The sequence below is a fragment of the Alosa alosa genome, chromosome 19, assembly GCF_017589495.1.
Source record: "Alosa alosa isolate M-15738 ecotype Scorff River chromosome 19, AALO_Geno_1.1, whole genome shotgun sequence".
NCBI lineage: Eukaryota > Metazoa > Chordata > Actinopteri > Clupeiformes > Clupeidae > Alosa > Alosa alosa.
Genome location: NC_063207.1, coordinates 20571900 through 20593546, shown reverse-complemented (window position 1 = coordinate 20593546; position 21647 = coordinate 20571900). Strand labels below are relative to the sequence as shown.

At 44.9% G+C, this 21647-nt stretch overlaps 1 protein-coding gene across 1 annotated transcript in view; it reads right to left on the bottom strand.

Moving 5' to 3' along the window:
• The window catches only part of ralgapa2 (Ral GTPase activating protein catalytic subunit alpha 2), a 112830-nt gene that overhangs the window by 70528 nt on the left and 20655 nt on the right, over positions 1-21647 (bottom strand). The window contains 10 exon segments of the mRNA XM_048270721.1: positions 93-266; positions 820-1071; positions 2010-2212; positions 3242-3380; positions 3633-3748; positions 4957-5137; positions 6733-6776; positions 8656-8713; positions 18532-18581; positions 21168-21278. Of these exon segments, the coding sequence (XP_048126678.1) occupies positions 93-266; positions 820-1071; positions 2010-2212; positions 3242-3380; positions 3633-3748; positions 4957-5137; positions 6733-6776; positions 8656-8713; positions 18532-18581; positions 21168-21278 (1328 nt within the window).

Here is a 21647-nt window from a genome sequence, read left to right as displayed (position 1 = left end):
TGTTTGTGTGTCGACTGTTGTGTTACTGTTGTGAGCGAGTGTGCGTGCACGTGTGCGTGTGCGCTCAGCCCCCTCGTTGCTCTCTACTCCACCTGTGTGTGGGTGATTTCCGTCTCCGTCATGATGGGGCTCATGTCCGTCTCGTCCTCCTGGACAGTCTTGTCTGGCTCCGTCATGAAGGCCGGCTTCTCCTGCAGGATCCATTTCCTGTACACCTTGATTACCTTGCGGATGGCAGAGACCTCACATGACGGTAGCAGGAAGGCCTGGGAACACAAGACATGCTGGGTAACATCCTCACTAGAAACACATGGCAACACACCAATATACAATGTGACAAACATGACAATGGCAAAAACCATAGATAGATTAAATTAATGCCATATGGTTTAGATATATTCTTACATTCTATAGAATTAAAAAAAAAAATGTGTGTTGTTTCTTATGTACACCTTTCAGGTTGTGGCAATCTGATGAAAAAGGGCATATCTTAACTAGCCACTAGATGGCAGCAGATCATTTGTTTAGCATGTGCTGCTCTTTATTATGCTGCTCTTTATACTTTATTATGCATTGTTTGCTCATCATAAAAATGATACAAAAACACAGAACCATCATTACTTCCGCTCAACTCATCAACACAACCACATAAAATAATATAAGCAATCCTAGAAATGTCTTAAAACGGGAAGGGTGACAGGGTTCATATTCCGGTAGTCTACCACTGCCCGGCACCCAATGTTTAAAGTTATACCCCTCCCACCTGTGTCGGATGCCACTGTTACCATACATAAACCTCACCCCGGGCATGTGCTTTACCTGGTGGAAGACCTCGTTGACGAAGTTGACGTTGTCGCGCGTGGACAGCAGGATGCAGTGCACCATGTCGTAGACGCCGCGGTGCTCCTCGTCCACGCTGCACAGGCTGGAGCTGCTGGCCCGTCGCTCCGTCAGCGTGCTGCTGTTGGAGTGGCTCTTCTCGGGCTCGCTGCCCACGCTGATTGGCCCGTTGGACTCCAGTGTCTCCGAGATGGAGCCGCGCTCCTGACCGACACTGCCCGCAGAAACGGTCTGGGGACGGACACGAATGTGGGAATGTGGAGACAACGCAGTTAGTGCTGCATGGGTTTGAAAAGCCTATTTAACAATATATTTAACAATATCAAACGTGGGTTTGAAAAGCCTGCTTAACAATATATTTAACAATATCAAACGTGGGTTTGAAAAGCCTGCTTAACAATATATTTAACAATATCAAATGTGGGTTTGAAAAGCCTACTTAACAATATATTTAACAATATCAAACGTGGGTTTTAAAAGCCTACTTAACAATATATTTAACAATATCAAAGTGGGTTTGAAAAGCCTACTTAACAATATATTTAACAATATCAAACGTGGGTTTGAAAAGCCTACTTAACAATATATTTAACAATATCAAAAGTTGGGTTTAAAAAAGCCTACCTATCAATATATTTAACAATACAAAAAGAGTGTTTTAAAAGGCTATTTAACAAGCCAGTGGTGCCTTTGTCAGTCTACTTGTATCTTATGTTACACCCAAGGGCCTGAGTTGGAACTTGAAGATCGATTAAATCAGAATGAAAAGGTGAGGGCCCCATTACAAACATGGAAACAGCTTCAAACAAAAACAGCTGATTAACAGGAGGATGCAACGCTAAATCCGTAAATAGAATGCCCATCTAACTAAATTCACATGAGAACTAAATTACTTGAAGAAAAGAAAAGACAGCAGAGTAAGAGCAAATGTCCCTAACTGAAACTCTTATGGAATAACAAGCGGAAAACAAATTGCACCCAAACCTCCCAAGCACCAAAACAGTCAGAAGGCTTATACAAATGTGTGAGGGGTGAGAGGGGGCAGTAGAAGTGTGTTAGAGGGGGCAGTAGAATTGTGTTGGAGGGGCAGTAGAAGTCTGTCAGAGGGGGCAGTAGAAGTGTGTTGGAGGGGACAATAAAAATGTCATAGAGGGCAGTTGAGGACTCACCTGAATGAGCTTGGGGAGGACCTCGCCCCCGTTCTTGGTGGTGGGAGGGGCCAAGCTGACGTACTTCTTCTCCAGGAAGAAGTTGACCAGCCAGGTGATGAAGGCCACACGAGGGGCCAGGTACTGGTCGCGCGTGCAGAACGTGCTCTCATTGTTCCGCGTCACCGGAACGTACAGCGGCTTTGGTCGGTGGTGTGGCAGGTCTTCAGATGAGCATGGACAGAGAGGGAATCAAATAGATGAAAAGAGAGTGCACAAGTTAGTTAAGAAAGGAATATATATAGAAAACAGCAAACTTTACTCCTCCTCAATTGTGTCTGTTTCCAGGGGATATTGACCTGCCTTGGATATTTCTCATTTTGTCAATTATGTCACTGACAACACTTTGGTATTTCCACCTGACGGTCCACTGGGAGATATCAAAGGAATCTCATTCTTCACAAAGCACCTTTTCAAGTGCAAGCCTTTAATTGCCAATTAACTTTGCAGGAGCTGCCAGGATTGTCATTCAGCCACCACGAGAATCCTGCATTGAAACAGAGTAATAGCTCTTGACAGCACAGACGACTAACAGTGTGGAGGGCTGCTGTGTGTGTGTGTGTGTGTGTGTGTGTGTGTGTGTGTGGTGAGTGAGTGAGTGAGTGAGTGAGTGAGTGAGTGAGTGAGATGCGCGTGCGTGCGTGCGTGCGTGCGTCGCGTCGTCGCGTCGCGTCGCGTCGCGTGTAATGTCGCGTGTGGCGTGTCGTGTGCGTGTGCGTGTGTGTGCGCACAAAACTTAGCTAGCAGCTCCCATGTCCCCCTTTCTCTCCATCTGGTGACTTCTAAAGCTCCAATTGTCTTCCACAAAGGAACATTTCCAGTGCAGCCGAGCGAATAGGAATGATTAGTGAATAGATGGACACATGAAAGCGTTACGAGAGAGTACAAATTTAATCAACGGCGAGTGACTATCATTTCTGAAACTGCTAGTCTAGAAGATGAGAGCATTCCAGCGGAAGTTCAGTCTTTTGAAGGCAGCAGCATGATCCTCAACTGATCTGCCGTATGAAGGGGCATTAAACACAACGCCTCTTGAGCAACTGAAAAGAGGAGAGGCAGAGAATCCTCTCCACCCAGTGAAACAATTCATTTTCAGTTCAACATTACCAAACTTTCAGTACTGTCAAGAGAGGGACACATTCACAAACAGCAGACAGAGACACACAGACACACACAGACACACACACACACACCTAGTAAAGGCTTGTAGAGGTTGGTGAGCTTGGTGAAAGAGGGGAAGAGGTGAGGCAGGTAGTACTTCTTGAAGAGGGAGAAGAGAAACCGGAAACCCGAATCCTGGTTATCTCGGTTCTTCCACTCCAAACTAGACGCCTAGGAAGCACACAAATGAGCACACACAAAGCTAGATATTATTACTCAGAAGATTGAATCATTGCTTATTCTACATATAAAGGATAGCCATGAAAATTGTTGAATAATCATATATACGCATATAATCCATAATCATTAATCATCAAGCTGGTCATTTTGGAACTAGTTTGTTTATTTAATTATTAAAAACTATTTAGGTCATTATTAATCTAATGAGTGGAATGAAATTCTGAGAAAGAGAGAGAAGCCCACCTGGACAACCATAAACTTGAGGACTATTTGGAGGACATAGCATGTATGATCATCAGCTACTTTCTCCCCAGGAGTGGCGGGCACCAGTGGTGTGATCTCTTCAGGCACGACCTTGGCTGCAACACACAAGGTCACACACAACAACACTGAGGGAACGTGAAGACTCTGGAAAAACATCCGTACGGCATCAGCACTACTACTTTTGGTCCCAAAAAAGAAACAGTCCTTTTAATTAGCCTGGCATTGTCTGGTGATGGGTTACACAGAGAAATGGGCATTGAGTGGAATTGAGAGTGGTACATCCAAAGTCTGTGCTAAAATGGCTTTTCAATGTGGGCATGAAAGGTTTAGAGGCTCCACTCGGCGCTCCGCTACGTCGGCCTCCATTGCTGGTATGAGCTTTGTCTAGACGGTTCCACACTCTTGACAAGATGCGCGTATCGTCCTTGGAGCCTCCCCATTGTATGAATGAAAAGCATCTTTTTCCGCCGCTCAGGCACTTTATTAATGAATGTCACATTTGCAGTCTGAAAATGGCAATCTCTCTCTCTCTCTCTCTCTCTCTCTCTCTCTCTCTCTCTCTCTCTCTCTCTCTCTCTCAAGATCGCCGAGGGGCTCGGTGCCGTAACAATCCCTTTTCTCAGAGGTAGCGTTTCTTAATACAAAGCCTGGATAATTGACTGGAGGTGTTCGGAGGAAGAGACTACAGTATTATTAGGTGACATTGCAAATGATAAAGTAGTGGGGCTGGGTGTCAGCAGAGTGAATGGAGAGGCTGTAAACACTAGCATCAGAGGCCTGAATTAAGCACATGTTGTCAACAGTAATAAGGGGGGAGCAGAGGGTGGGCTGGTGCACACGTCCGCTTCCGCTGCTGAGAAAATGCAAATGAGTAAATAAGTATCCCTACTAATTTTGTCCCCATGAGGCACCCTTCAGTAGAAACAGAAGAGTAGCCCAACATGCAGTTACATCTTTTCTGGGGCTTGTCACTCTTCTGACTCGAGAGGTTTTCCACAGAAGCCTTTAGATGGATAAGGTGAAGGAGGTCACGTGATTGGCTTCTTTTGAGCGAAAAGCAAAGTGTAGCCAAAATAATGTGCCGAGTATGCTGCAGTCTATCGCCTGTCCTTGCGTTAAACCCAACCGATGACTGCACTTCATATCAATGTGACTAGCTGTGCCATGGGTTAGTCCAAAACAATCTTGTGTTCATTTGTCCGCCGCAGTGTGTGAGCATATGAGAGCATTAACATGTGTGAGATTGTGCATGGGTTGTACATGGGATGTACATGTGTATGTGTGCATGTTTGTGTGTCTGTACCATCAGAAGGGTTGGAGAAGGGGTTGTAGATGATGGTGTCCAGTGTACAGGGGCCTCGTGAAGAGGAGACAGCGGGGAAGCCCGGCACCAGACAGGCGAAGATGAGGAGCTGCTCTTCGGCACAGTTAGTCTGCAGCGCCTGCAGCCACAGCAGGAAGAGACGGATCCCCTCACAGCGAATCTGCAGAGGTGCAGAGTGCGCGCACACACACACACACACACACACACACACACACACACACACACACACACACACACACACACACACACACACACACACACACACACACACACACACACACACAAATCCATTATCAGATGCGTATCCATGTAACACAAATGCAAATGGCACAACATTGATTTCATGGAGAGCAAAACACAGATCAGGAGCAAAAGGGTGACCTGCACGTACATCAGTACCTATACGACCAGGCTTGGAATTTCACCATTCTGGGGGCAAGGCCACTTGGCCTTCAGTTGGGCATATTTGGTGGAGGGCACAAAGGCCACATGTCAGGGCACCAAGGCCAAAGTTAACTATACAGTAGTAGCATATAAAATGATCAAAGTTGTATTTAGCCTATTCACTGCAGTAGACCTGCATCACTGTATGAAACATTACAAAAACATGAAACATGACATATTACATAGAACTGTAAATCATCTGATCATCTAATAATTACAGATATCTAGGCTATATATAACTTTATTTTATATTTGGCCTGCTATGAAATCATGTATTGAACAATTTAAGCACAGCTCAGCTTTAAGAAACTCAAATAGATGCATACTTAGCATTTTGTGATCATTAAGGCTACTTTCACAAACTCTTAGTCAGCTGTCCTCTGATTTACCAATATCTAGGCGATATTTGTAACATCTATTTTGTATTTGGCCCGTTATGAAATCATGTGGAACAATTTAAACACATTGTAAAACTTAAAGCCCAAATTTGGAGACATCCATGCATGTCGAAATTTACTGCAAATTCAAAACTGGATTACTCTGGAACGGCTAACTGTACAGGGGACTGCTTTACACCTTTGTGTTCGGTAAGGTCTGCTGTTTATTCTGATATATGGTTTGTCATGTGTTAAAAGAAGGGTTAAGTGAAGTATTCCACCGAGATGAATGGGTAGGGGGAGATCATGGACATAAAACCTTCAGTAGAATGTATGATTAAATTGAATTATATTATTTCGTTCAACACAGCAATTATCGGCTAACATTGTTTAAAAGCTGAGAAAAAGCTCTTTCATGTGATACTTGTAATGTCTGTGTGATGATGAGTATGCTACTTCGCGAGTAGTTCAACTGAGAAGAATGGATGAATTTGGACGCACTTTCTTTCTTGCGCTGTCACTTTCTCCACTGCGTAAAAGACTAAATTAATTTGCGCTGTGAATGCAAAATATTGAAAGAAGGGGGCACCAAGGCCACCGTGGCCTGTAAACCTCTGATTTTCAAAGGGGCATCACGGCCAACGCAAAGAGCTCGGCGACGCCATGGCCGTGGGTGGCACCGTCGGAAATTCCTACCCTGCATACAACTATATGACTGGCCAGTATTTATCTGACTAAACTATACCATAATCCACTGTGGTTACAATGTACAGATTCACCACATAATGCTACAGAAATAAAACGCCAAAATGACCTAAACACAGGTTTGCTCACACTCCAGTCACCACTGACAGAGGTGCCATGGCGATCCCACTATGGAGTCGCGACAGAAGGTGCTATGATTTTTATCTGTGTGTTAGATGGACATATTTACCTTAAAAGAGTTTCCAGTGTGCAAAAGTTTCTTGAGAATAGAACCTGTGATGAGAGAGAGAAAGATGGGGGAGGGGCGTGAGGCAGGACACAGAGAGAAGCAGACACATGACCGCCCACCTGACCGCTCAACAACCCGTTGCATCATGCAGCTCGGCCTGCCGTCCACAGATGCTGACCTGTGCCTGTTTGTTTAGTCGACGGGTATTGACTTTGTAGAAGAAAAGCACCGTGCTGTAAGGGAGCGCTCGCTCACCTAATGAAAAACGGAAATCAATTTGGCTTCTGCGGATCTGTTAAGTCTATCTGGCACACGCGCGTGTTAATCAGAGCGGCCGGGCATCTGACGGCCGAATGTCCTCCTGAGACTGATTGAATTGGACATGAGCAGTTATTCAATCCTAGCTCTCGTTCTCTCAGGGTGTGTGTATGTGTCTGTGTGTGTATGTTCCTGTGTGTGTGTGTGTATGTGTATATTTCTGTGTGTGTGTATATGTGTCTGTGCGTGTATATGTGTGTATGTGTGTGTGTGTGTCTGTATCTGTATCTATGTCTGTGTATGTAAAGATCTAAGTCTGAAAAAAAGAGAGAAAAAAACACCCTGAATACAAGAAAAGAAGACAGAGCCTTGGTCAGAAACTGGGGGAAGGGGTTACGTTGGGGGCCCTTGACAGCGACTGTGCACGCTCGACCACTTGCAGCGGAGGCCCTGAAGCACTACTTGGCCCCCGCAGGAGTGCCGCAGGAGTGTTATTGACTTCTGCGCCTCTCGGCACCCCAAATAAAAGGCAGCCTACTTCTGCTAAGCCCACGTAGCCAGAGGTCAAACACAGACCAGCATCCATCACTTTGGTTGTGGCTTTTTCTTCTTTATTTTGAACCAACTCCTGCCTGAATAAGATAAGGTTTTTTCAGCTAGCACTGGCATATTTCTTCACAATTTCTGATATCATTTAAGGTGCTATATGTGTTCTTGTGTACATGACGATTATGAGTGTGGTTGTACATTTGGGTAAGAGTTCTGGGGTGAACAACAACAGTGGGATGTGTGTTTGCAAGCAACACAAACTAGCATGAGCTGCTGAGAAAACCACTGTAAGGAGATAAGACCATTGGCATCCTCCAGTGTGCTGGTCAGGGGGAGGAGACGCATCTGAAGGGGAACAAGGAAGGGGGGGCGTGGGGGGTGTGGTTCTAATTGGGGTTATCTCTTTCCTCCGAGGGTCCCACCGCTGGCAAGGCTGAAACCGAGCGACGCATAATTCAATTAGTGATTAGCATTTCAAATGAAGCCGCCGCCACAACCCTCGCCATTAGCATTTCTCATTTAGCCTCCCTGACAACCCCCTCATCCAAACCGCCCTCCCACCCACCCACCCACCCACCCAGCTTTCTTCCAACAACTAATTATTTCCTGAGCACGGCGAGCGTTTAAGTCCGGTTAGCTGGGTAATCTCTCGCGGCCTTGCGTCTTTCCATGTGGCGGTAGTTATGGAAACTATGGCGAAGAGGACACAAAACGCAGGTCGAGTCTCAATACACAGAGAGAGGAGCCCACGGCGTTGGAGTGGCCTCACAGTTTTAAACCAGACCGTCCTGCAGAGGACATCTGACCAAATGTTTGCCACCCCTCCGAAAATGGACAGCATCTGAGTGGTTCAGCAGGGCCTGGGTAATCAACGTCGACGGTGTCAGTGTGATGTGTGTCAGAGCATACTCCAACATCTAAGAAATGATTAGATGGATTCGTGGCGTTTTCGGTTTGTGTGAGTGACCAAAACAGCATGATGCTAAAATGCTTCAGCTTGGCGGGAAGCCGTTCAGGCAAAATGAACTATGGCCTATTGCCATTGTACATTCTGATTCATACATTCAATACAAGATCAAGGATATTGCACAATAAACCAGGGTGGGCAGGACATACCTATACTGTGAAACTGCCATCGACTGCGGATTTCTTCGGGTAGAAGTTGAAGAATTTTCTAGAGGAAAGACAAAAACAAACATCAGGCGTATTTAGATCTCGCTTGAACATTCCAGTTTCACTTGATCATTCCACAAGAAACACCTCGACAGTCGAAACGGCCAAACAAATCACAGTGCTGATAGACCTCCATCATAGTTCTTGCTAAAGGACTCATTAAGAGGACATTACTTGGGGCTGCGCTGCTTTAAAGAGCCAATCCATCAACATGAGGACACACACACAAAAACACACATACATGTGCACACACAGACACAGATAGACACACACAAAAGCGCACACGTCCGCATGCACACGCAAACACCCACACACAAACACACACACCTCTGACTATCCTCTGGCCTGAAGCTGCGCTCTGAGTTCATGACACAGTAATATCAGCCATGAAGGCCATTGTGCGGAAAGGCCAGTCTGCTGACAGGGGACGCAGCTCATAATGTCATCACCTCAGTGCTGGGGGATTTATGAGTGGGTTAGCGAGCCCCGACCCCCCTGACCCACCGTCATTACGCTAAATCAGACGAGCTCCCAGCGGAGAGATGAAACCAGAGGCCAGGGCATGGAGTCGCAGCCTAGACCATTAGCCACAGTGCATGATGGGAAAGGACGCAACAGCACACACACACAATCGACTCACTCGCAAGGACAATGGATGAGGTGAGAAATGGGCTGTTAGTCTCAAACAAGTTCATCAAAACACTAAATTGAAACAAATCAAAAAGAAAGTCACCAGCACAACACTCTAAACACAATCACAGACTTTTCAGTTGCAGGATTGAAAAAAAAAAAATACATAAACATTCCAAAGAAATGGATTTCCGTAAAATCCATTTATTTGGAACAAATATTGCAGGTGTGTAAGACACTTTTACTTGACTGCTGCCATTCCATTTCAATCACTCCTCTCCCGTCCTCTCCTGTCCTCTCCACACCTCTCCTCTCTTCTCAGCTGAAATCTGGACGAACTGACAGGCGTCACTCCTCGTGCCTGGAGGACCCCGCACGGCGGGCGGTCTGGGGCGCCGGCTCAGCGCTGTGATGGAGTGCGTGATGACACATGTGTGCGGGAGCATTGATGCGCGGCGTTATTGATCCGGCCGACGCGTGGCAGCGCTGCCCAGGGAGGACCCGGATTAGAGGCAATCAGCAACTCAGCCAGGCCTTCTAGGTGGGAACAGCAGGGGGCCCCTGCTAAGCCCTTACACAGGCACACACTGCAACGGACGACTGCAAATGTGGGAGTGTGTGTGTGTGGGGGGGTCAGGCATGTGGAAAAGGAGTTTTGTAATACCACTCCCTTCGCCTCCTTTCCGTCCAGGACAGGGGGAAGAGAGAAAGAGAGAGAGAAAGAGAGAGAGCGAAAGAGAGAAGGGAGAGAGAGAGAGAGAGCAGGGGAGAGCAGAGACCCCCTGTGGTGCCGCACTGGAGCGCTTGTGGAAGCTGTCCCCGGGCTCCGGCGGCGGCTGGAGTTGGCGCTAATCTGCGGCCGGCGGCCAGGCATAAAGATGGGAGCATTACTGCGGGGACGCCTCGCCCGAGAGCCTCCCGCATCCCCGTGTCCCTGTGATCCACACTTAGCTTTCCAGCTGCACAGCGAGCATGCCTCCGAATACGCTTCCCACGAAGGTGTCCTCCATCATCAGTGGGAGATTTTAGCAGCGCCAATCGTTTTTTTTCTTCTTTTTAATCATGACCGAGTATCCAGAACTGGACTTCTGGCCTCTGTTTTTGCTTTTTGTTTTAAACCCTCCTGGTGAATGCATATAAATCTAGCTCCTAAAATGGCCATCCCTGCTCTATTGATGGTTAACATACAAGTGCAAGAATCTAGAAAATGGCTTAAGTTACTCTGGGCCATATAGTTGCAGGCACCAAAATCAGTACAATGCAGATGATGTCTAGTTATTTTGTACATTCAGTTTATTGTTTGTTTAGCGCAGAGTGCATTTGAAATGTTAAGAATGGAATAACCCTTTACAGTAGGTGTATCTGAAAGAGAAATAATCAAATATACCAAGCTTTTATTATATAAGACAGCTATAATCAAATGTGTGATTTCTTCTAAAGCTGATCAAATAACAAGAATTATTTTGGAAGCATATTAACAAAAATAGTTTGTTCAAATAATCTCCAACCCTTAAACAACATAAACATTTGATTTTCATACAGAAGGTACAGCATACCTGCATTTGATTTTCATACAGCAGGAGTTATTTCCGAAAAACACTGCAACAAATATTTGGCTGAATGTAAAAGCCAAATATAGCCAATAGTCATATAGTCAATAGCTTGACAGACAAGGGGAAAAACCTATAGGTCAACAGACAGGCAGTGCGGGCCATGAGACATTTGTGTGCATGCATGTGACACAAGGAGTTCTAAAGGGTCAAAGTTCAAGGTTAACACACACATGCTCTCGAGTCTGTGGAAATAAAAGGAACCTGAAACGTCTCCAGACAAGTTCAAATTGTGCATCTTCCCACTAAATGTCTAAAGCTTTATGCCATATGACATCATGTTTGCGCATAATAAATGAGAAACTAAGAGAGTTACATCATATCTCAGATCAACTCAACCAAGTGAGTCATTCAGGGAAGTCAGTAAAATATATATGGTATGAGGATGACTCAGTTCATAGCCAAGTCAGAGTGAGGCATATCTTTCCAGTGAGACCATGAATGACGGCACTGGGTGGCCAGGGATTGTAACAATGAATGACAAAATACTCACCACCCTGCTCATAACAATATCTCTAGACCATAACTTGGCAATAGTGAAATCAAAATAACACTTACACAAGAGCTATACAGCAATAAAACTATACAAAACGCTTAGCATAACATAGACAACATTTCAGTGACGCATTGGTGATTAAATCATTAAAATGAGCAGCATCATGTGTCACGTCCCACAGCACTGCTAAAAAGAGGTGTATAACTGCCTCCTCACCAGAGGGGGGCAGCAGCACACCACAGTCCAAGGCTTTCACTATGATGGCTGTCAGTCAAATCACTGGAATACATTACATGGACCAGAGGAGAGAGCCACAGCTCACATCAGAGTGAAAGGAAAGAGTGCACCAAAGGTCCTGCTTTGTTTAACAAATATGACAGTGGCCCAGCCCATTAGGCACAGGGTCAGCACAGCCATGGGGCTAGGGACTGGAAAACTGGACGTGAAAGAGGACATATTACAGAAGTAGGGTTTCATCTTCCCTGGGTGATCTGTTAGAATTGCTTGGAAAAGGAGCAGAATACAAATCAGCAAAAACGCTCCCATATAAAAAAAAAAACAACATTAAAAATAGTATAAAAAAAAACATCCAGTGATCTCTGCCTCACTTTAAAGAAAGTTATGTTGTTTCAAACGCTGTGAGTTGTCAGAAGCACATGACTGCTCAGCGGTAAACACTGGAGTAAAGAAAGAGAGTAAACAACAGCATCAGCAGATGCTGACGACTCCTTTTTCCAGTGATACCAAACGATGTCAAAGAAGAATGTGTGTCAGCCAGGCCAGGCCAGCTAGGCCTATATCTTCTGGGACTGAGTGAGCGAGGGGGATGAGGTAATTTGGCCTGACGTTCTGGCCAGTGAGGGGACACCCACAGCGGGGTGGGTGGCTGCAATGGTCATATGAGTCAACACTGTTTTATTCATGACCTACTTGAGCCATTTACACAGCGGAGCATTTTCATGCGCCGTTGGTGCAGGAGACGGGTTTAAAACCAGCATCGATCAGCGCCGCTGGCGGGTCTCAAACTCCCCGTCATCCTGACACGTGCAGGGAGGGTGGGAGGGAGGGAGGGAGGGGGTAGTGAAATCGCTTGCGGCTGATTAACATTCATTCAACCGACAGAAAAAAAGCCAAATGCTTACACTTAAAAAAGGTCAGCACATGGCGTGTGTGCTGAGTGTGTCCCATCCAAACCATTTAAAAAGGCTTGATCAGGAGAATCAAGAGGAGCTCTGTAGCCGGTCAGCACCTCAGTAATTCCCACACTAAAATGAAATACAGTCCGACATGAATCACCAGACAGGGCTGAGCTGACAGGTGTTTTGTCTGTTTGTTTGCTTTGTTGGAGGTTGTAATTTTAGTCCTGATGTACAATCTGTCTCTCTCATGCCCTCTGCCTAACCCCTGAGTCTTATCTCAGTGGTACAGTCAGAGAGAGGTCAGGAGACTGGCTGGCATGACCTCAGAGTCAGCAAAAGTTGTGGGGTATGGGTGACTCTCCCAGGAAATGGCTAGCAAGTCGTGCCCTCCGTAGCACCCAACGTCACGCTGAGTCACAGGGACCACAGAGGTCAAAGGTCACAGGGGACTTCCCCGGAGGGAAGTGATGAAAAGGGTTTAGAGTCGAGGTCCGTCATCCTGTAACCACGGGCCTCAACTCTGATCCTGTGCCATTTAGACACAGACAGGAAGGGCACAGGTCCTCTGTTTTCTCAAACTGACCCCTTCAATCCTCCTTAGACATGGTGACTCAGGGGTAGAGTAAAAAGAACGCCAGTGCAGCACAGATATTTTCTTAATTTATCCTATTTTTTATTTTTAAGGTGCATACAGTAACAGTGACTAACGTTTCGACGTAGGATTACATCTTCATCAGAGTCCTAGACATGATGACTCAGGGGACCTTCCTGGTAGCACAGAATCCTGAGCTGAGCTCACTGTACACTGTACACGGTCCTTAAAGGTGAATTAGGGCAATTTTTCACATGTAGATCTCGGTTTCTCGAGGTCACCGAGTACTGTCAGTACAGAACAAAAAACGAGTTACAAAAACTAGGTGCTACCTAGCTTGAGTTTCGTACTGACAGTACTCGGTGACCTAGAGAAACAGAGATCTATGTGAACAATCGCCAAAGTTTCCTTTAAAGTCTTCATTAAATGTGTGCAAATCTGAAGCTCCTAAACCTTGTTAGGCATTTTTCATTAACATCATAATATGCCAATAAAACTAAACAGCAGCCCTGATATAAATCACTGAACCCCTAAATGGAGAGGCTGCTGTCAATATCTTCAAATTGGCAACAGGATACACTCTCCTGTCCATTACACGCCTGTTACAACCCATTACACAAGATTGATCTCTCTATTAAATATCAATACTGGGCCCTCTACCATAACCATGCATTCTGACAAGCCTAATGGTTCTAGTGTCTTAAAAAGACCCAGATTCCTTAAGGCAGCCTTGCCTTGCAGATGAAGCTCTTGGCATTAAACTGTCTGCTTAAAAGGCTCTCAAAACTAAGTGAAGCCCTCAGCGCTGCCAAAACCCAGGAGCACCATCACGATGATAATACTAGCTGGGCACGGCTCACCTCACCCCACAGACAGACGGGCAGACAGGAAGGATGGCATGCAAATGAGTCTCCTCAGTCCGCACGGTCGCCCGGCTGCTTCCCCCGCGCCATGAGAGGCCCTTTGTGCCCAGCACCTGTGACTCAGCCCAAGCCCAGTAAAGAGGTAATGGAGTGCTCGGGACCCAGAGAAAGCGCCCATTATGTGTCCATCTGGGAGCAAAGGCCAGACAGCCAGAGCTAATCACTGACACTGCCTACAAAAACCATCGGAGCGTGCAAAGGGAAGATGCCTGAAACATGGTTAGAGGTGCAGTCAGTAATTGTTGCTATAAAGGTTGCTATTGTAATTGTCATTACATTAAAGGTGCAGTCAGTGATTGTGCAGGAAGTCTTGTTTGTTTATGTTTATATTAAAATTTATTAGCAGATGCTTTTTTTCTAAAACAGCGTACATTATGTTTTAATCAAGGACCAATCGAAACACACCAGGGAGGTAGTTCACCCCTCCCTTCAGTATTCCCAGAGAAACTCCACACAGGGTTTTGTTTTTGTTTGGGGGCAGGCTGCCCCCACTTTGTTTGTTTCCAGTGTTCAGAGCCTGGGCTGCCTACAGAGACTGGTTTTTTTACAGTGTGCTCACAGAATGGGCACTTGGGTTGTGAGGATTGTTGAATGTAACAATAAAACGTTATAAAATTGCGTACGATTGCTGACTATACCTTTAAGGTCATTACTATGTGATTGTGTGGTAAGTTGTCTTACAAACTTTGGTTAACATTGGTAAATGTTATTAAATGTGATTCATTTTGAGTTCTAGTTCCATTTGCCCTGCACCTCACCGGTGGGGATGTGCACACTTCTACAACTACTCTAGTAAAAGTGACTACCCATGAAATAAATTGAATACTATGTTTTTGCTGCAGTGACACTCCAAAAATAAATCATAGAATTATTTCTCCTTGTTTAATTATTTAATTATTTCCCCTTGCTCCATTTTACTGGCAAAGCGACTAAATGTGAAATCTAAACAAATCATATGAGCATTTGATATCTTTAATTTAATTCATAACATTCACAAAGGGTAGAGACTTCAGATAAATATCTTCATTCCCTCACACACACACACACACACACACACACACACACACACGCAGTACGCACACCCTCTGGAGCGCACATCTTATCCCAGTGGGGATAGTGGCAGACACAAAGAGCAGTCAAAGGTGGCACGGGAACAAAAGACTCTCTCTCTACCGCCACCTCCCCACCCTACCCTGCGGCCCCTACCAGGACCCCACCTCCTCCAACAAACACCCACCGCCACCACCCAATCTCCAGCAGCCACAAGACTGATCTCCCTCTCAGCCCAGCACACCCCCACCCCCTTTTTCTCCATCAACAATCATGACCCAGAATAAAAAGGGGGTTGCACACTGCTCAGAGGTGCTGAAGGTAATCCTACACCCCCCCACACACACACACACACACGCACACACAGACACCCTCCGACCCCAACAATAAACCTCCGCCTCAGAAGCTCCACACATCCAGGAAATGGGGTTGATGTGAGTAAAGCAGCGAGGAGAAACATCTCGTTTCTATTGGTGAAAACAAGGAGCAGTGGAGTTACAGGGAGGCTACACCGGGCACCGTCCGTGTAGCGTCTGCTGCAACAATTTGCGTCCAGTATAATGAATGGAACAGGCCACACCAGACGTGATGGCAACAAATACGTTCAAAAAAATGAGACTAGTCCTCTAAAACTATTTTTAGGTGATGCGAACAGAGCGCTTCAGTTGCACACCCACTGTAGCCTCCCTGTTAGATGTGAGAGTGTAAATGTTCTATGTAGCTTATATGTACATACACGTGTGTGTAAGAAGGAGGAGGGGTGGGGTAATGAAGGCTGTCAGAGAGAGAGAGAGAGAGAGAGAGAGAGAGAGAGAGAGAGAGAGAGAGAGAGAGCTTGGCCAAGCTTGGCTCAGCATGGATGCGCTAATGGCTCCCCTCCTGTGGTAAGGCCCCCACCGTCTCTCCTGGGCCCTGCCTAATAGCTGCCCCTACTGCCGCTCCTACTTCGCACATCAGGCAGGTTAGGCTTCGCTAGCCTGATGCTGATGTAAAGCCCACAAGAAAGATGCAACCAACAGAAGCTTGCGAAGAAGATGCAACTTACAACAAAAAAAGTGTTGCCTTGTAAATTGAGTTCTAAAGGCTTTTAAGCCTCGCTCACAATGAAGCCATTCGTACAATACAATGGACAAGCAACAAACAACGATGATTTATAAAAAGCATTTTAAACTCTTACAACCTACTAGGTCTTGTTAAACATTCGTGTCTACACACAGCATCGTCTGTGTGCGTGCGGCAGATTTGTGATGTGTGTGAAAGTAGACGGGTTAGAGGGGAACAACTGACAGCGTCTGATCTCGCACGGCTAATCTCACGCCTGAGAGAGCGCGATGTGATACGCAGCCCAGCAGCTCAGGATGAGAGCGGGGGTTGGAGGGGTGGGGTAGGTTGGGTGCAGGGGTGTCAGTCCCATACAAACCTGTCAAAGGCAAGCTTATCTCTCCAACACACTGTAAAGGCACTGACTATACTAAGCCTAAATGTCCCATGTTATATTTAAGCCGGTCGCATGCTGTACATGGTCTTTCCCCACAGACCTTCCAATAAATATTTACAAGGCATTTCCGAGTCTAGGACTACATCCAGGGGGGTCGGATGAGAAAGAGAGTACAATGGGGTAACCCAGAGATTATCCTGGTTAGGTCATGAGAGTAAGGATCATAATACTAGAGTGTATGAAATACAGCTAACCCTTACCCCCCTCCCCAGGTTGGGATAATGCTAATTCTCAGTAGATAGCTTGTCACTTATTGATGCTAGTTTGATATTTCTGTCTCAGAACACACTGCTTCTTGTCTGATCAATACTGAGGAGCCGAACGATGAACTGGAGTGTAAAGATGTATCCGTCTTGCCGGTCATTAAAAAAAAAAAAGAGCCAATACTAGTCCCTCCCTAGAGGGTTTACAGTGAGATTAGAGGCTTAATAAACACAATCAGCCAAGGCTTAACATGATGGATTAATGATCCCTAAAAGAGTCAACATTGCAAACGGTCACACATTGTGTAACAAAGAGGCAAGACAGCATTTCTATGGGTATGGGCCTAAAGAACTAACTTTCACCTGCAGGCAAACAGGTCTTCAAATAGTCCTTTCTTATACCAGTTATATCGATTAAATTAATTAAATACATTTAATTTAATTTAATTTAATTTAATTTAATTTAATTTAATTTAATGAATTCTGGTTGTTTGCTTAACACAAATGCAGTTGTTTTTATATCACCTCGCTTTCTGGACAGAGTGAATTGTCTACAGAGGATGACAGATATTTTTGAAGGAGAGCATTAACGTTTTTGTAATTTGTATGAAAGTTCACACACAGGAGAAACGTTCTATGTTTTCTATGTTGCGCTTAAAAAAAAACACAGTTGGTCTGAGGGTTGAAATATGAAAATGTGTAAAAGCGTAGAGGGGTAAAAGACTCTGAATAGCTCTGGTCAAGGCCTAGCAGTGGTCATCTCAAATGGGTAGTGTACAGAACCAGGGCTGACATGTGAGACTTGACACCTTTGTTTTGACTAGAGAGTGGATGTTAGGTGGATGAGGATTTTTGAGTGGCAGTCTGACTGAAATGAATGAGAGCTCTTGAACACCCTATGCCCTCAGTCTGGCTTGCTCTGGATTTCTCTCTCTCTCTCTCTCTCTCTCTCTCTCATTTTGAAGTTGGCCAGGTGAGACAAGCCCATCATATAAAAAGCCAGGCTTCTCCTCAGCCGTCCTTGTCAAGGCGACCTCTGTTGACACATCAGGGACACTACCCTCGCGCCAGGTCTGGCCACTCTGCTCTCCTCTTGCAGACAGCAACGGCTCACAGCCCTGAGCAAACGTAACTCGAGCTCCCCAGCCCTACCCAACCCTGCCCTGCCTATCAGCCTGCCTACCAGTCTGTCTGCCAGCTTGCCTGTTTGTATTGGAAACCGGAGCCTCCATTCCGGCCATGAGGGAAAAAACAGGAGGATTGGTGGGAGAGGATGGAGGAACCGTCAGCAGCACGTACACCACAATCCCAGGATGCAATGCAGCACGCAACGCACTGCAAGATACTGCTGTGCAGGGACTTTTTTTTTTTAAAACCCAAGCTAACCAACTAATTAAAATGAGATCTTTGGAGCATGATTGGGAATAGATTAACCTCGACTCGTCATGCTTCGTTAACATGCTCTGTGAGCTTGGGCTGGGTGACCAGACTGTAGCAGTCTTCATTAATTGAGATACTGCAGTATTGTACACAAAATAATGCTAAAAGCAAATAATCCCTCATTAATACAACTCCACTGTTGAGTGACATATGTGATATGATCAAGCAATCCCAGGGAGAGACAGAAATCCTGTAGAATATGGAGGATGATCATTAAAATATGCTGTGAGGAACTTACTTCAAAAATAAACAGGATAGAGTCCAGCTCCTCCCGTTGTGATTTGTTCCCTGGAAGAGAGAAAGAGAGAGAGAGAGAGAAAGAAAGAGAGACACATGTATGAATAGATCAGTGTCTGAGGCATGTCAGAACATTAAAGACTCAGAGACAGATTTGCATATGGGATATAGCCTCACGTTTCCCTGTGTATGACGGCAGCACTGACAAGCTAACAAGACGATCACACGCAAAATCTCATTATTTTTCTTTTACGCACAGGTTGACGGAAGTGATAAGGCAAAGATGGCAATTTAGTACTGTAGATCAGTAAAGACAACTGAGTAGTGTGTTCCGAATAATCTGGAGTGCATCACAGTCGAAGTTGACAAACATTGTTTAACAAGATCTGTAGACATTATATGTTTTGTTTGTTTGGTCTCCTTTATTCTCTGTGACTTCTTGATAACAAGGCTGGACAGTGACTTTATGGGAGCAGCTGGTGGCTTGTCACATGATATTTTCACATTGGTCAAGATGATAAACGGTTTCTTCAAAGACAGTTCATTAACAGAAAATCAACAGATTCAAGAATTTCCTCAGGACACAGCCAAGGTAAAGGCCAAATGTTCAGCAAAGAGGGAGAACCATGGTGACACATTTGTTATTACTGTACTGTCTACATGTTTTGTCCGGCAAACTATCCGAAATCGGCACAATTTCCCATTTCCTATTGTTTGCATCAATCATCCTACCTCAAAATTGCTATTCCTTGGGAAAAAACAACTACTGGATCCAAGAACATAATGTGAAGAAAATATAAATAAAGGACAAATTTGGGCCTAGCTGAGACACATTACAGTCCTACCAGCCCTTGTCTTTCTACCCTGATCCTAGGGAGGTGGGGTGACCTTGTGCTACACACCATACCCAGCAGTGTGAACCAAAAACATAGAGCCTCATTAAACTTTAAATGAGGGAGCATGTGGGTCTCCTGTGTGCAGCGAATTATGCTACTCTGTTATGTCATAGCTGCATTCAGACAAGCCAGGGGGAAAACACCAGCTTAAATAATTCAGAGATTCCAGGCCACTTTTTTTGAGAAGAGGGAACCATCAGATGGGAAGATTGCCACCTCAATCAGGGCAGCCACCCGAAACTGAGACTTAGCCCTCCCACCCCTACCCCTACCCCGAACCCTTCCCAACCACACACAAGGTGCATCACATCTGCCATGTAATGTGCCAACAATATAGCAATGTGCCTTTGATGTGGGTAAGAGATGGAGAGTCCCTTGAGAAGTGAGCCAAACACAGTGTTGAGGAATATGCTGTGCCCAATCTGCCTCCTGCTGCCTAGCACAATGACTGTTTCTGGCTCTAAAACTCTGCGCTGCATATTCTTCAGTTAGGCTATCATGTTGTGGCTGTCAGGAGAAGCCTGACGGCCATCTCTGAAAAATTACTGCAGAAGGCCCTGTGGTATTTAGCAACTCCACTAAAAATATTCAGCTGTGGCGAGGAAGGCGGTGGAAGAGCATCAGCTAAATCGATGCACAGGAAACACCATCACACAGGCTATCACATAGCAATAGGGAAACAGCTGGTTACAGGATTTGTTAATGTATGTCAATGTATGTTTGTTATTTTTTGTGTTAAAGCTACAGTGCTACAACAATAAAATGGGTTATAGTATTGAAAACTATGTGTTTATTAGTGTATAATTCCTTATATGAATCGCTTTGTTTTCATTAGGTTAAATTAGCCTGTTATATCTACACAAATCACCCTCTATTGGACCGCCATGTTGTGCCGCCATCTTGCTACAGTAGCCCAGAATGAACAATCCAAAACACTGGCTCTAAAGGGCTTTTTGTGTTTTGTGCCATTTGAGGGGCACTACATTTATCCCACATGTTTGAAAATGGAGTAGGATTCAACATGCTACACACCGTTTCTTTAAAATCACTTCATTTCAAATCTCAAACATCCCCATCAGATAATTTTTCTTGATGAAGATGGTTTGGGACACCATCGTCCAATGATGATGGTGGTTTGAAAACAGGTAAAAACACACAAGCAACAGTAAAGTGTGCACATTTGTTTCTCCGTTTTTGTGGTAATATGCTGTACAGGTCTGGTCTGGCACCAAATAACTATTACCCAGAGTCAAATTCCTAGTTTATTTATGCAAACCTGGCCAATAAAGCTGCAGTGCCCATTGCCTTTGGCAGAAATAACAATCCAAACAAGATATGACCAACCTCCCCCTCCCAATGCCATATAAGGCAAAGCACATGAGCGCTGGCTTTTATTGACCCAGCTGAAAACAGAGAAGTCTGCACTGTCCTACATGTCATCAACACAACTAGCAACAACAACACAGCTAGCTGATATTTCTTTAGCATTTTCAGGGTGATCAAATTAATTTTGCATGAACAGACATATGTTGTTTGGCCTGAACAGTGTTCTGGCCATCAATGAAAGGGTAGTCAGAGATTAATGTGGGACACATACTACACTAACAGAAACCAAACTTGACACCATCCCACTGAGTACCCGCCAAGGGTGTCGAGTTTGTCAAATCTAATAATATTTTGTGTGCTCAAGCAACTGAGGGGGAGTGGTGAGATAGTGCTTAAGTGGCAGAGTGCTCCTTACCTTTTTGTTTTAAGTTACTTTCCAGTGTAATGAAATTTTCATAGAAGATAAAATAAATCTGTGAGCAGTTGCTTTCAAAGAATGTCTTCAGTTCACTCTTCTCAGTGATATCTGCAAGGACACAAATAGAAACACAATCAATATAGATCTAGCAATGATTCACTTATACATAGTATTATGTACATTGTATTATGCATAGATATGTAGGTCTACCTACATCATGAACATGTCACAATCTAATCTAAAATGAAGTGTGGTTATTTTAGAAAGATACAGCCGCTCAACAGCATGACATAGCGCTATGTGTCCTTTAATCATGTTCATACAATGCAAACTTTTATCTTAATGAAAAGACGACTTAACTCACAGGGGATTTTCAAGTGCTGAAAATGTAAAGCTGTATACGTACATGCCATCATGCAGATAAAAGTATCACGATAAAAATATCATACTATGTTGAGAAAAGCCTACAGCCTTTTG